Here is a 15986-nt window from a genome sequence, read left to right as displayed (position 1 = left end):
TAGATCATCGAGTCCGACCCCCTGCATAGGCAGGAAAGTGTGCTGGGTTCAGATGACCCCAGCTAGATGTCTATCTAATCTCTTGAAGACCCCCAGGGTAGGGGAGAGCACCACCTCCCTTGGGAGCCCGTTCCGGACCTTGGCCACTCGAACTGTGAAGAAGTTCTTCCTAACGTCTAGTCTAGATCTGCTTTCTGCTAGCTTATGGCCATTATTTCTTGTAACCCCCAGGGGCGCCTTGGTGAGTAGGGCCTCACCAATTCCTTTCTGCGCCCCCTTGATGAACTTATAGGCAGCCACAGGGTCACCTCTCAACCTTCTCTTGTGGAGGCTGAAGAGGTCCAGGTACCTTGGTCTCTCCTTGTAGGGCTTGGCCTGCAAGCCCTTAACCATACGAGTGGCCCTTCTCTGGACCCTCTCCAGGTTATCCACATCCCTCTTAAAGCCCTCTTAAAGTGTGGCGCCCAAAACTGCACGCAGTATTCCAACTGCGACCTGACCAGTGCCCGATAAAGGGGAAGTATCACCTCCTTGGTTCTGTTTGTCATGCATCTGCTGATGCATGATAAAGTGCAGTTAGCTTTTCTGATTACTTCATCACACTGACGACTCATGTTTATCTTGGAGTCCACTAGGACTCCAAGATTCCTTTCTGTTTCCGGGCTGCTGAGCAGGTCATTCCCTAGGCAGTAGGTGTGCTGGACATTTTTCCTTCCTAGGTGCAGTACTTTGCATTTCTCCTTGTTAAATCGCATTCTATTGTGTTCGGCCCATTTGTCCAACCTGTCCGGGTCTGCCTGTAGTTGTTCCATGCCCTCCAGTGTGTCCACTTCTCCCCACAGTTTTGTATCATCCACAAACTTGAACAGAGTACACTTCAGTCAGTGACGAAGACATTGAAGAGTATCGGTCCAAGGACCAAGCCCTGTGGGACCCCAATGCCCACATCCTTCCAGGTCAATACCGACCTGCCCACCACCACTCTCTGGGTATGACCCTCTAGCCAATTTGTCACCCACCAGACTGTGTAATCATCAAAGTCACAACCTCTTAATTTGTTCACCAGTATGGGGTGGGATACCGTATCAAAGGCCTTCCTGAAGTCTAAGTAAACGATATCTACCCCTACTCCTGAGTCCAGGTGTTTTGTAACCTGGTCATAAAAAGAGACTAGATTAGTCAGGCATGATCTACCTGCTACGAACCCATGCTGGTTTCCCCTCAGCATAATTTTTCCTGCTGGGCTGTCACATATATGAGCCTTAATAATCTTTTCAAAGACTTTACTAAGGATGGAGGTGAGACTGACTGGCCTGTAGTTGCTTGGATCCTCCTTCCTCCCCTTCTTGAAAATAGGAACCACGTTGACCCTTTTCCAGTCCTCCGGGACCTGGCCCGTGTGCCACAAGTACTCAAATATTCTTGCCAGTGGCTGTGCAATGACATCAGCCAGTGCCTTCAGTACCCTCAGATGGAGCTCATCCGGGCCTGCCGACTTAAACGCATCCAGTCCTTCCAAGTCACTCTGCACTCTCTCAGGGTCAACGCTTAGTAGTTGGCTGTATAAGGAAAAAAATCCCAAATTGCATAGTGTTCTGCCCTCATGATAGTGGATAGTTTGTCTGAAATGCATGAAATAATGATGAATCAGTGTGAAAACCGCCTCTTCCCTGAGTCCCTAAAGGCTGTTTTATCCACTTTCCTGGTGCAGTGCAGCCAAAGCATGCTCTTCACAGATAAAATAAGTGTTACCCAGAAGGGTGCTCAAAATTTGTTTTTTCATTACAAGGACATGTTTTCCAGGGAAAATGTTGAGTTTTTAATCCGGAAACAAAACACTGAAAGCTATTTTCTTTAGCTGAAAATAAAAATATTTCACTTGAAAACCTCTTGAAAAATATTTGAAAAATATTGAAAAACTTGAAAAATATTTCGCTTGTGGTGTCTCATGCAATCTGTAGTTGAATTGCTGGATGTCCCCATTCTCCTGGAGGAGATGGGCTTCTTGGTGGACTGTATTTCACACGTTGGTCAATGGTCAGGGGCTCCCATAGGGTACTGACTACTCACTGGAAGAGATGAAACTTTGGTGCTTCATGGGAGATCTAGTAATATTAAGGATTACAAAAAGGAGGCAAATGGAAATATAAAACACCTGGATTAGAACTGCCAGGAGACTTCATGACAACATTCCCAAATCCAGAGAATTAGATATTGGACTAGAATTTATCAACATTTCAATTTATGTTGAAAAATCAATATTTTCTCTAAGGAAAACTTTCAACCAGCCTTAGGTACCTCCCAGATTATCAGCATATTGTATGAGACTAACCACTAATTACTCCTCAAATTTTGACAGATTATATAATACTATATTGTATTACATGATATGGGAGTAGTTTACCACACATCAATTACTCCATGGTAAGTTTTATGTGCCTATAGAGTTTTGTGTGTTCTATCCTATGATAAATGAAACCTAAACAACAGCAATTTAGCAATTGTTTCATGAAGAGGTAAACTGTTCTAGTTCAGGTTCCACTTTCTGTAGAATAGAGTGGTCACATGAAATATGTCTAAGTATTACCACTTCCCACTCTGTTCATGTCCCTGAAAAAAATGTTCATGTGCCTTCTTTTGTAACCATTCTCTTAGCCATAAAACTAAGCCACAAAAAGCAGCAAATGGGAAGACCCATATATTTGTTGTGTTAACTGTTTTAGGGACTCAAATAGGGTGAAATAGGATCTCACTTAATAGGTGAGAAGGAATCTGGCCCTTAGTATGAATCAGATGATATTAATAAGCATCTTATCTTTTAACTTGCTACAATTTTCCCTCTATCCACCCCATAGCAGTGCTGCTATGCCTCTGGAACCAAGAAAGGATCTCTCTAAACTGAAACTCATTCTTAGAGATGAACAGAGATTGCAGTGGTCACTGTGGTAGCGTGGGGGAAAGAAACCAATGGCTCGTATGTCTTCTGTAGAAGAAAAGACAATCTAAAATATCAGCAAAGTATTCAAGATTGTCCAATATAAAAGTATGACTCTAGATATTCAGGAGGTGAGCTGATGCCTTTAGAGGAGATCACGCAATCTAAAGGTGAAAATTCTAATTTCCCATGTATTCTTGTCACCTTTCTCAAAACTGTATGATTTGTGAAGCTCGTCTGAATCAGTTTTCTCTTTTCCATACTTATTCCTAACTTTCTGCATACATATACACCTCACCCATTCTATGTGAAAAGACTGCTTGTAGCACACACCTGAGAAAAGTAAAGAAAGCATCAATATTTGGAACTTGAATACTTGTAGAAAACCATTATTAATTCAAATAACATGAAAATCCAAATTAGGTAAGGCATATATAAGACAGTGACTCCCTTTGTGTATAAAGATGTAAAGTGTTGGTTTGATACTAAGATATAGCTTGAAACAATCACTCTATAGAAGCTAATTTTTATCTGCCCTTTTTGTAAAGCTGAAGTCTTCAGTCATTAATGAGATACAGTTTCACTCACAATCATTTATAAAACTATTGTGCCTCAAGTACCAGGTTATAATTGGGAGGTAAACCTGGAAAGTTACACTCACCCCTTTTGTTATGAAAACAGCCTTGCTGCACAGTTCTCTAATTAGACATTGGATTAACATATTTGTGTTTATCAAAGTTCCTTTAATATGAATGTTGTTATCTTACTAAATGTATTGTGAAAATGTAAAAATATGGCATAGGTATAGCTACTCAGAAGCATATTTTTGGGGGGTGTGAGATTTCCCAAAACAACCATTGGTGACCTAATTCTACTCCCTGCTGACATCAGTGGTAAAATTCTCATTCACTTAATTAGGATCCGTTACTCAGTACACTGACCACATTTAAAAAGCCTAGTATTAATGCTTACTATCACATAATAAGATTTTTTCACAACATTAAATCAAGCACAACACTAGAATTTACCCACTTATCCAGCACCCAAATTTAGTTCCACATAGTTTCTTAATGGCAAATTATTAGGTACCTAATTTACCTGAAATGGAGCAGCAATTCCCTTCTTTTAAAAGGAACTGCTGTTTGCAGAAACTACAGGTTCCTGCAACAATGCTTCATTTATATTGGAATAAATAAAGATGGCTTTAGGCTACATTGTAGAATTTTGTGAGCTGAATTTGGACACCCCTGCTATTGTTATATTATCAAGGTCGTTAATGCTAGATGATAATCCAGAACATTTCAGTCACATCATAATGCCATGTGCTGACAGACAAAAATACAGCCTGTTACTTAAAAAAATAATTAAAACACAATTCTTGGATACTTGTATAAAATGTCTATAAATATTCCTGCAAACATATTTTTGCTTAACTCAATAGGCATGAAAACAAATAACAAGGTATATAAAATACCCTCAAAGGAAAGTCATGTTTTTTATTTGAATGCATGCTTAATGAATCCATTCAGCAGCATTTTCCCCAGTTCTAGGAATAATCTCTCTGCAACCAGAAGCCAATAAAGTAAAAAATATTAAGGAATATAGATATATATGGTAAATAAATGCAAGTTAAACTTTTCATATGTTAAAATGAAACTGTCTTGCTTCATTGATAGGTAAAGAAAATATTACGGTTAGACATACAACAAACAGCCATGAAATTAAAAATGGGTATACTGGATATACAGCTGAATATACTGTATATGTTTGTCTTTAAGACCCATACTACATTAACAAATCAAAGCTAATATTCAACAAGCCAAAAAGCTTTCTAAATTGGTTTAATACTACTGAAAATTTTAAGGTCAACCACACAAGACACCAAAAGAATAGGTACAGCACAGACTTTAGCAGCATAAGCTTTCCCAGAGTGGTCTAGTTCTAGGGAGAAAGAGGAGGTGTAGTTAACGTTTGCATGGCTTTTCAGTCCTTGGTATCTGCTGAGGCTCTCAACAGTTGAGTTCATTGGGGCCATTATTGATGTCTTCTTGTGATGTTTGTCTAGTCTAGTGTCTGCAAGGGGCATAAGCAAACTGAGCAACTAAGACAGTTAATTTAAACTTGGCTATTTCGGTATGCTGTTTTACAATGTAGGCATTATATGTTTAACACAAATGCTACAATCAGATCTCTTCACACTCTTTTAACATCCCCAGCAAATATTTCCAAAGCACATTAAAAAATCTTTCATTAAGTTTCATGATACCTCTGTAAGAAGCATTATCACCTGAAGCAGGGAGAGGTTTAGGGCCCTCTACATGCCATCAACATGGAGAAGTATGAAGCAGAAACAGAGCTATCCCCCACATTTGCTTGATTCTCAGTATAAGACTTCAGCCACAAGGCCACCCTTCCTTTCTCTCTTGGGACCTGCTACTGAGGTTGTTGACTGTGAAACTTGATTCCCATTGACTTCACTGAGAGCTGCAGCAGGCTTTTACACAAAGTATTTGTAAAATACAAACTCAAAATTTCCCAAGCACAAAGTCATAGTTTGTCTTTACACATGTACAGAGCTCTTCTAGCCTCTGAAATGGTTTTCATGGCTTTACTTTACTTGGTAAGCAATAATAAATATGTTCTACAGTATAACCAATGTTCATTATTTTATTGAGTTTTACAATATCTGTAGGTTTTTTTGTAATGGCCCATCTGCTGAACTCATACAGTTGTAAAACATACTCTCAGCTTTTCTTTTTATAAAAGAATTTTTGGCCTTTTGCATCGAAACTGAAGGATTCAAAAAACTGGAAGGCAAATAAAAAGTATACCATGTGTGTTAATTGCAAATACAATAAAATAAAAAATCCATGGTTTGTAAATTAATCCCAAGATTTCTTGAGGCCTGACTACTGATTCACGTATGTTTGGCATTGGCATTGCTGTCTCTGCCTTAATACAGCTCCAAGAATCAGGTTCTGCATGTATTGGCTTTGTGTGACATTTGATGCTAAGGCAAACTATTGGTGTTTAAAAACTGCAGGTTCAACTTACAAGTCCCATCCTATCAGGGCTGCACTGAGATATGAGCTGTCCATATTCAATGAGAGGCCAAAGAGTTTTGGAATCATCCCTTCATATTTGCTGGAGGATTTGGGGAAGGGTGCAGGAGACTGTGAATAGACATGGTTGTCAATAATGGAAGTCCCCAAAAGGAGGAAGCAGGTTGGCCTGTTGGGGAAGTTTGGAGCTTATATTTTGGGAGGGCACTGCCAAAGAGGCAGGTATTTCCTGCCATATACAGGTTTACCTCGCTTTACGCTGTACATGCATTCCTGGAAAATGGCACATAACTCAAATTCACATAAAGGGAACCCACTTTACAATGTAAAAAATAGGGATACGTTCCAAGACCTTGACTGTACTGACCCCCAGACCCATTTCTACCACTTTTACAAGACAATTTTGGCACTCACCAACAGCAGATATTATGAACAAGCACAGGGTGGTGGTGACTGTTTAGCTGGTGTGAAGAAAGGGTGGTGTAGGCTTAACTGATGAACCAGGGAGACGTAGGAGATAAGCTAGCAGGACACTTAGAAGCCATAATGGGGGTGGCAACTACAGAAACACATGTAGCAGACTACAAATGAGGGGCACAGATCCACACAGGAGACTACATTTTGGTGCACATCTCTCCCACAATGCACTGCACAAAGCAGCTGACTGCAGGCTTCCACCACACCAATCACACAAGACTGAATTTACCTCACATGTAATGAATTTTTGGTATAAAAAGGGTCATTGCATAAGAGCAAATTCACACATACAGAACCCAGTTAAAGCGAAGGAAACCTCTATCAAAACAGTTTTTGCCTGAATAAGGGCTGCAGAACCAAGGCCTGTACTATTTATCCATTCCCTTTTCATTCAGAGTAAATAAAAAGGGCCCTATTTGGGCTCCCAATGTCCTGCCAACACTTTGAAATGACTAAAACAAGATGCAGCACCAACCTGCCCGAGGAGTTATAAACACTGATGACAAACACATCACTCAGTACTAGTTCCTCAGGTCCATAGATCTGCCATTCACAAAGCACTTTTCAAACACTAAAGATTGACTCCCTGCACACCCTTGATTGCTTGGATCCTCCTTGCTTTCGTGTCCTACTTTTAGTCAGACCTCTACTTATGCTCTCACTCCAGGTCTCCATTAGCCTGTCACTTTTGTCCATCCAGCAGTTCTTTCTGCTCTTCCACTTAAGGCTTTTGTATTGGCTTTCATTTAAATGTATCCCCTGACCTTGTTCTTTTTCCTAATAGATTTGTCCTTGAGGGCTTGATCTCACAAGAGTCAGCACCTCTCCAGGTGCTGCTGAGTGCCTGTCTTGAATCACAAAACCAAGAGAAAGGTTACTTACCTCAAAAGTGGGGTATCAAGGGTTAGGGTCTAGATCAAAAGCCCACTGCAGTCAATGGGAGCCTTTCCATTGATTACAGCAGCAGTTCTTAACCTTTTTAGCCTCATGACACCCCTCCATAACTTTCTGGAATTCAATACACCCTGTTGCGAAACACTGAGCTAAAATCTAGCTGATGCTAGGTGAGGATGGCAAGAGCAGGACATGACTACATCATTTCCTGCTTTTTCCATATTCTGCCCCCTCCCTGCCCCTGGTGTGCGCCTGAAGGGGAAAGAGTAGCTCCCACTGCCACACCTTCTCCTCCAGCAACTTGCATACAGGCAACTGGAACCACATGCACCTGTGGCCCTTCCTGCCAGCCCTGGGAGTGTGGGAGCAGGGAAGGGATGAGCCAGACTGAAAAAAGCAGCTTCATGTCTCCCCATCCTGTTTTGCATATAGCAGAGTGCACTGCTGGGAACAGATGGATGACTGGGGCGGGTGCTGCTGGGGCGTGGGGAGCAGCTGCAGGCATCACTTGTCTTAAGTATGCTTGGGTGCTGGCCCCAGGCAGGAGTAGGAGTGATTGTTTTCCTTTTGACACAGAGACTGGACAGTGTAGCACCCTTGGAAGTGTCTCATGGCATCCCACGGTGCTACAGCATCCAACTGAGCATCACTGGATGATACCCAGCATTGGATCAGGCACTACAGCAACTCTCATTTGTTTTCATGTGGGTTCTACATGCATATCAGAGGATACCCCTTGATCCATAATTCAGTTCAAATCAATTTTCCAACTTATCCAGAATCTAGTTAAACCCCCAGATAATATACTTAAATCAATGGGAGCTGCACCTAGGTATTTGAGAGTAGGACTGGGATCTAATTCTTAACAACCCATAGAATCATAATGTTCAGAAAGAAAACTATGATCTTGTGTGAACTTCTACAAAACACAGATCACAGATTTTCGTCATGTGAGTCCTGCATCAAGGTCATAACTTTAGGTTGAGCCAGGGCTTGGTTTTTAGACAGACATTCTTTGGCCAATTAAATGTAAAAGGTTAACTTCGCAGGTTAAAAAAAAAGTGTCTTTATTTCTAGTTTGAATTTATCTACCTTCAGATCCTAGCCACTGGTTCCTGTTATGCCTTGAACTGTTTCATTAAAGAACCTTGATCTTCTCGACATGATGGTATTTATAAAATGTGATAGGGTTTTGAGAAGCCAGTATTTTGTGGATTTGTTAGATATCCTACTATTCTTTTATTTGTCATTTTTCTATAAATAGAGCCATGTCTCTGCAACCCTTCTACAAAGGTCACCTTATAATGTTTTCCTGTCTCTTGTATTAAAAAGCAATGCTTTTCAGATGACATTCCAACTTCAAGTCATGCATATGAGCATGATGAGAGTTTGCTTTAGACCAAAATGAAATGGCTGCAAATAGGATTGCTATATAATTGCTGAAGAGCATAACATCCATTGTCAAAAAGGGCACTTCATCAAACAAAATCTGGATGTATGAATACAAGAGTGTCTCCAAATAGTTGTTTCATGCTAAAAATATAGCACATTTATTAAAAATATATATTTATAAACATTGGTATGAACAGACACAGATGTCAAGCAAACGAGAAAGAAAAATAATCATGTAAGTTATTTCTCCCAACATGTCATTGTTTTCAGGCAGATCTTGCTCAATGCAATTGTTTTTCCGTGATTGCACCATATGGTCCTTCTAAATAAAAAGCTTGTCAGCTTCAGTGTAAACAAAATTAAAGTCAGGGAGAAAAAAAAGAATTGTTTGACCTAATAGACAAAAAATCTGTGCTATGCAGCTATCTTTGAGTTAGATCTTTGAGAATATATAGTATACATTTGTAACTGTATATAGTGTACAGTCGCTTTCTATTGTGTGACACTATATATCCCAGGTGGATTTCTTCAAGCTGAAACTTATGTAATTGCAGTCATTTCCCCCCAAACCAAAAAACAGAAATGGATAGGGCCAGGACAGAAGAGCAAACTTGCTGCTGTTTGGAAAATTCTTGTTAAATTAATTGTGCTTCAGCTTTTGCTGCCCACAGGCAGTGCTTTTATGATGTGTTAATGTAGTACAGAGTCAATTCTGATTAAACAGCATGTCAATAACCTGCCATGTTTGTTGTCACCTTTCACGGTTGTTTTGTCTGTTCTCTTTGTATGCCAACGTTCACAATGTTGTGTAAATGTACACGAAAATGATCACAACGAGGTTCAGAATGGTCCCAATAATCCCAAGCATTGCCAAAATGCTTTCTTCTTTGCTCTCCTTTTCTTGATTGCCTTTATCTTCTTCATTTCCACTAGTGATTACCATCTTGGTGGCCAGTTTCTTTATTCTCTGCCTCAGGCAAACCTAGAATTGAAAAGACAAGCATTAAAGGAGGTTATTAGTTTCAACCATGTATTAATATTGGATCCAACGGTGCAATCCTGATCCCATCATACTTTACGTGATGGGCATGTTTAAAAGTAGGATAACTAAATAGTTAAGAAACACTTTATTAAATGGTTAACAAGCCCCAAAACTCGGTAAACTACATGTAGGACTTCTATACCTTCTACTCATGTTTATAAATATGTATTACATATACAACTTATATCTGTAATGTGCAAAAATGTCTATCTTTTTATGCTTTATATAACATTGATAAATGTACCATTAATATAAAGCCTGATTCATGACCCAGACAAAACACCCACCAAGGTCAATGAGATCTTTGCTGACATTAAGCAAGATAGAGCCCCATGAAATGATGGTGACAGTCTGTTTAGACTACACCATCACACAACAAGAGGTAAGTGAAATAAAACTAAGCCGACCTTGTTTCTTTTAATAGGAAAAGCAACAGGACAAAGACATTTTGTTTCCTGACTAGAAGGAAGACAACAATGGCTTTCCAATAAATAATTCAGAATAAAAGCAGAGACAAAATAACACCCATCTTTGCTTTTATCGTCCTCATTCCTACTGTACGGCAAAAAGTTACGAATGGTGTAGTCAGCTGAAAAGTATTGATCCCTCCAGCATGGAGGAACCTGCTACTTTCCAAGGAGCAGCCTCAGAAACTATGAAGTTTATACTGAGGACATTCTTCAGCTTGTGCCAATTACACCTTTATAGCTAATGGCTCTGGGTTGACTGCGTAAGCCAGAAGTTTCCTACAAAACTGGAAAGGGCAGTTTTGTTTCCAACAGGAAACTGACCTGCCAAGAACTGGTTCAGGTTATACCCTGCAATATACACCCAAGTTATACCCAAGCAGCAGGCTGAATTTGGTCATTCCTGCCACAGGGGCAGATCATGATGTTGTGGAGATGCATAAACAGCATCTTTGGTCAGAATGGAAGGGAGAACATGTGAGGCACTAACAGATACAACAGTTTGTCACATGATTGGCCACTGAAAGTGCTCTGACAGAAGTGCATGGCTGCAGAACACTTTAAAATGCCCAATCGTGTGACAATCTGAACCCTCACTGAATTCAGATGAAGGCTCTCCAAAGCAAAGTGCCTTCATTAATGTCTGTCAGAGAAGGGCTGGGAGAAGGGCTGGGCTGATGCAGCCTAGCACTGCTTCAAGAGCTGTTTTCAGGATGGAAGGAGGGGAAGGGAGTGGAGTGAGTTCAGTCTGTGGGTTCCCCAGACAGTGCTGGAGGATGGGGTGGGTGAATTGGAACCTCCCACCCCAAAGATTGGGGGGGGGGGGGCTCCAATCCACAGCCACCCCCTTTCCGTCCTAACTCCAACCTGGCTGGAGAAACCCCAGACTGAACTCACTCCCCTACCTTCCCCTCTCCCATCCTGAGACAGCACAGGAGCTTGGAGAGTTACTCTGGTTACTCTGGTGGCTTGAGTTTGGGACTAAAAGGGTGATTTAGAGGTCCCATTAGTGTCCTAAGGACACATGATTGTCTTGAGCCCTGCTAGGGGCAGGCTTAAGGCAGAGCAGGTGCTTAGCCTGGATCAGGGTAGAGCATGAGGCAACAGAGCCTGAAGCAGGGTGGAGAGAGGGGCCAAGGGTCTGGCACCTGAGAGGAGCCAGACCAGGGCTGAAGCCCAGAGACCAGGTCTAGAATAGTGGGCCTTGGCTATGGGACCAGCCAGACTAGCAGGGTAGGCTGGGAAGGCTAAACTCCCAAAAAGAGAAGGTGGCCTGAAGTGCCCTAGAGATGTAGGGACAAGTGACCCACTCAACTGGTGATTCCAAACATGTATGAAGCATGGGGTGTGGTGTAGTGGTGGAATGGAGCCACACAATTAGCCCTTAAGGCATTGAGCCCTGACACTTCGGGATCATTAGTGTAAGATCAGGACAGCCTCCCCTATTTTAATAACAATTTACATCAAGGTGTCATGGGTGAAGGAAAGGTAGACTGACTTGAGAGCAGGGTGTAAGAAATTTGCTCAACCTCCAGGAGTTTCATGGCCACCCCTGGAGATGAAGTCCGGTTATAATTCCATTCAGAACAGTTTTGAGTACTGGTGGCAGAGCACACTCAGTGTCTGCTTGTGGCAGAGCACTTGTGGTGCTTACCACTTTAAGGATTATAGAGCAGTCAGCAGAGTAGCCGGCAGGTGCCAGCTAGTCCTAATGATGTGGTCACCTGACTGCCAGAGGGCCCTGGGATTGGAGGAGGGTGCTGAGCTATGGGGATGGCAGGAGGCTCCTCATCTGGGGTATGACTGAAAACTGCACCCCACTGGGGAAGGATGGCCTGGTGGGACTGCCCATGGCAGGGAAGTCCCCAGAAATGCCAAGCCAGTTGCCTTCCCCAGTGAAAGGTGGGTACGGGCACCGAATAACCCCAGCCCCCACACCTTGATGGGTTACCCAGGGTGGGGCCAGGCACATCTCCAGACACCTGAGACACATAGTGGGGGCCAGGCATGCCTCTGGACACCTGAGCCCATAGGGGGGTAAAGACCCCAGTGGCCCTGATGGGGGGGGTGTAGTAATACAAGTAGAAAGTGGCCTGCATACAGTAGGGTGTGTGTGGATGACCCAAAGTGCTGTGCATGTTTGGTGTAGAATAGAGTCTGATCAGGAGGGCCTGAAGACCTGCACAGGGGATGTGCTGAGTAGGGGCTATGAGAGCAACCTGAAGTGAAGTACATGAGTGAACCCCCGTGAGAAATTGATTTAAGGAGGAAGAGGCAACCAGGCCCAGGTAAGTCTACAGATGCCTGAGGTTGCAGTTGGGCCGGAGGCCATGTTTGTAGTAATGTTGACTTGCCAGTGTGAGAGCACAATGACCATATGCTCCAGTGGGGAGTGAGAGTCCCAGTGAGACTCTGTAGCATCAGTTGTGATGTGAGGCACTGTAATGAGCTGCATGATATCTGCAAGGCATGGGACATAAGGGAAGGTTGGAGTCGTGTATATCACCCCAGACATTGGGCATTAAAATGGACAGCCTCCCACATTTTGCATCAATCATTTAGACAATAAGTAGTGGCAGGAAAGATCTGGGTGGACTGCCCCAGAACAGGTGAGTGGACCGAGGCTGAGACCCAGCCCTGAGTATGTAGCCTGGTACAGTACTATTCAGAACAGTAAAGTTACTACCCATGTAAGTTGTGCAGTGCTCTGTCTCTCTCTTTGTCCTGGGTGAGTGTAATCTCTCCATGGCTAGGGAGTGACAAGCCACAATTTTGGTTACGAGGGCAGGATTTTCATTTGTGTTGGTGCATGGAGCCACTGTGTACATGACACAAAGCAGTAAGAAAATTCTAATATTATAAAGTCTTTGTCTGTCTGTCTGTTCATAACGCTTTATTTGCACTCTAATTGGTTGTCTGAAACAACCAATCAGAGAGCTCCAACAGCATTCCAGATAGGAAACAGTGGCAGTGGCATGGTGGCGTGCCACCATGATGGTGGGAACAGAGTGGGGATGAGGCTGGTCTCGCCTCCCTTCCCCCTCCTTGCTCTCTCCAGATGGTGGTGGTGGAGCGGCCTCACACAGGGCCACATGCAGAGGGTCGTGGGGGCGAATGGGGCCAGAGGCAGAGTGGCAACAGTGAGGGGTGTTGGGTGGGTGCTCCATCCCCCCATCATTCTTGAAGGGCAATTGACTAGTACATTTATATTACTATATATGCACAAAAGAGATTTCCTGTAAGCACCCAGTTAGGCCCGCGGTGATACAGTACTCACCGTAGAAAAGTTGTCAAGAGAAATCAGTGTGGCAAAATTATACTAAGGTGCCTGCAGTGCAATCACTGTAGAAGCACAGCAGGGGAAGGTGCAGGAGGGGAAAGCTGCCGTTTTATTTTCCAGCCTAGAGTAACTATCCTGCAGCCTGCACTGAAGGAATTCTGTCAGCAGGGGAGCTCAAGTGTGGACAGGCCAAAAAAGAAAACAAAAAAGAGAGAGAAATGGCCACTCATACAGGCCGTATTGGTGAATTTGATGAAAACCAAGACTTGGGTAGTGTATCTTGAACATTTCAAACAGTCTCCTACAACTCAGTTCCAAAAGGATGATGGTTTGCAACCTTGCTGATGGTGATGAACTCCAGGGCACATGGCCTCCTATGGCCCCTTTGCTCTCCAGCCTTGCCAGGGCAAGCCACCTATGTAAAAATTACTGCAACAATTACAGAATATTTCTCCCCTACCCCATCAATAATAGTAGAACACTACCAGTTCTCCCAATGTACTCAGAGAATATGGGGAGTCAATAATACAGTTTGTCACTACTTTACTTTCAAACTGACAGAGGAGCACTGACACCTTTTTTAAGTGCTGAGCAATGCCCTACAAGATCAGTTTGTTTCAGGGTTGCACAATGACCAAATTTGAAAGGAGTTATTCACTATGCCAACTCTTGCATTTAAAAAGGCCAGAGAAAGGTTGCCATGGAAACTGTGGAGAAGGACTTCCTAGAACAGGGGTTGGCAACATTTTTGGGCAGAATGCCAAAAACACCTGCAACTTCAACTTCTAAGATGTTGGCATGCCAGGGCAGACAGCACAGGAGCTGTGAGGGGCCTGATCCCTGCTGTGGCAGCACAGCCTCTGCCCCTTCCCCACCATCCATCCTGAGGCACCCTAGAATTTAGTGTGGACTGGAAGGTGCATTGTTTGAATCAATAAGACAGAGGAGCAAAGAAACTGAGAGATTTTCTATGTGGCTGTTGTACATAAACCATGTATGCTGAAAGGAATTACTGGGCATGTCAGGTCTGCTGCTGGAAGTGCCAGAGAAAAGGACACATCTCTATGGCCTGTTGTCCAGTCTACTTTTTGGAGAAGTCCACAGAAGAAAGCATCTCTCAGGGAGGAGCCCAGGAGACAACATATATCCAAAATATGTAATGTGGAAGAAGACCAGAATTCTAGTGCTGCTGGCCAAGCCGTGGAATTGCACCTGCTACCAGATTCAGTGTAAGAGATGGCAGGTAAGAGATGGCACTGGGGAGATGCTGTTAATTGAAGGCATCCCTATAAGAATGGTATGAACAGCCCTTGACACAGGTACCTTTGGAGAAAACTTCATGCTTCTGAAGACTTACAATGAGGGAAAGGTGGTCCCAGAAGGGGTATTTCAGGTGACAACTTAATTACATGGACAGTCCATCAATTTATCTTTGTATGTGATTAAAGGAAATTATCCAACACTTGTTTGGCAGATCTTGGCTTGAAAAGATGAAGGTAAATTGGAATGAGGCCAAGTCAATCAGGAAGGCACTTCTAGGCATGAAAGAAATACTGAAGAGAACAACAAAGTTCTGTGGTGCATGTCAGCAAATTCAGCAAGATCATGGCCCTGCTTATCTGAAACCTTGATCATGAGCCTCAGACTCTAACGGCACATATTCATGTGCACATATTCATGTTAATTTTGCAGGTCCAGATATTTTTAGTAGTAGCCAATGCACACTCTAAATGGACAGACGTTTTTTAAAATATCCTCTTTTACAGCTACCCAAGCGATCTAGTATCTTCATGCCTTAGTCACTTTGGACTACCATTGCAGCTAGCGATAGATAGTAGACCTCAGTTCTGTTTGGAGGAGTTTCAGAAGTTCCTGGTTTCCAGTATAATTCAACATATACAATCTGTTCCTTATCATTCTGCTACAAATGGACTGGATGAACATTTTGCACAAACTCTCAAGCTTGCTTTATAAACCAATCAGTCTACTGTAAGTCTCCAGAACAAATTGGACAGCTTCTTACTTTTTTGTCATAACACACCATCCATGCTACTACAGAGGAATCACCTGCTATTCTTTTCTTGGAAAGACCTTTGTGTATTTGTTTCAATCTTTTATGCCCTGAAGTTGCCTCATGTACTAAAATCCCAAGCTAGACAAATTGATCAACAGCATGTGTCTTGCCATTGCTCATTCCTAGTAGGAGACTTCATCAAGGCTTGTAGTTACTCTGGTAGAGTAAAATTAAATGGGTATTTGTGGACCTTACTAAATGCATGAGGCCTTTTTAATTTATGCTGCAACTCTATGATGGTACTTCATGGAAACAACATATAGAACAGTCATAACCATGATATATTCAAGAGTCTGAGGATTCTCCATTTGGATCTCCAGTTCCCCCAGTTAAATATCCTCCAATTACAAGTTTTGATTGTGA

The 15986-nt window shown here is 42.5% G+C and overlaps 1 protein-coding gene across 2 annotated transcripts in view; it reads right to left on the bottom strand.

Moving 5' to 3' along the window:
- Positions 1-4406: 4406 nt before the first annotated feature.
- The window catches only part of TUNAR (TCL1 upstream neural differentiation-associated RNA), a 63980-nt gene continuing 52400 nt past the window's right edge, over positions 4407-15986 (bottom strand). For both annotated transcript variants that reach the window (XM_059723203.1, XM_059723202.1), the window contains one exon: positions 4407-9742. In XM_059723203.1, the coding sequence (XP_059579186.1) occupies positions 9557-9703 (147 nt within the window). In that variant the 5' untranslated portion in view covers positions 9704-9742 and the 3' untranslated portion in view covers positions 4407-9556. The remainder of the gene's footprint in view (positions 9743-15986) is intronic.

Source organism: Alligator mississippiensis, chromosome 2, assembly GCF_030867095.1.
Source record: "Alligator mississippiensis isolate rAllMis1 chromosome 2, rAllMis1, whole genome shotgun sequence".
NCBI classification, from domain to species: Eukaryota; Metazoa; Chordata; order Crocodylia; family Alligatoridae; genus Alligator; species Alligator mississippiensis.
Note: the sequence above shows the minus strand (reverse complement) of the source record. Positions and strands in the feature narration are given on the sequence as shown.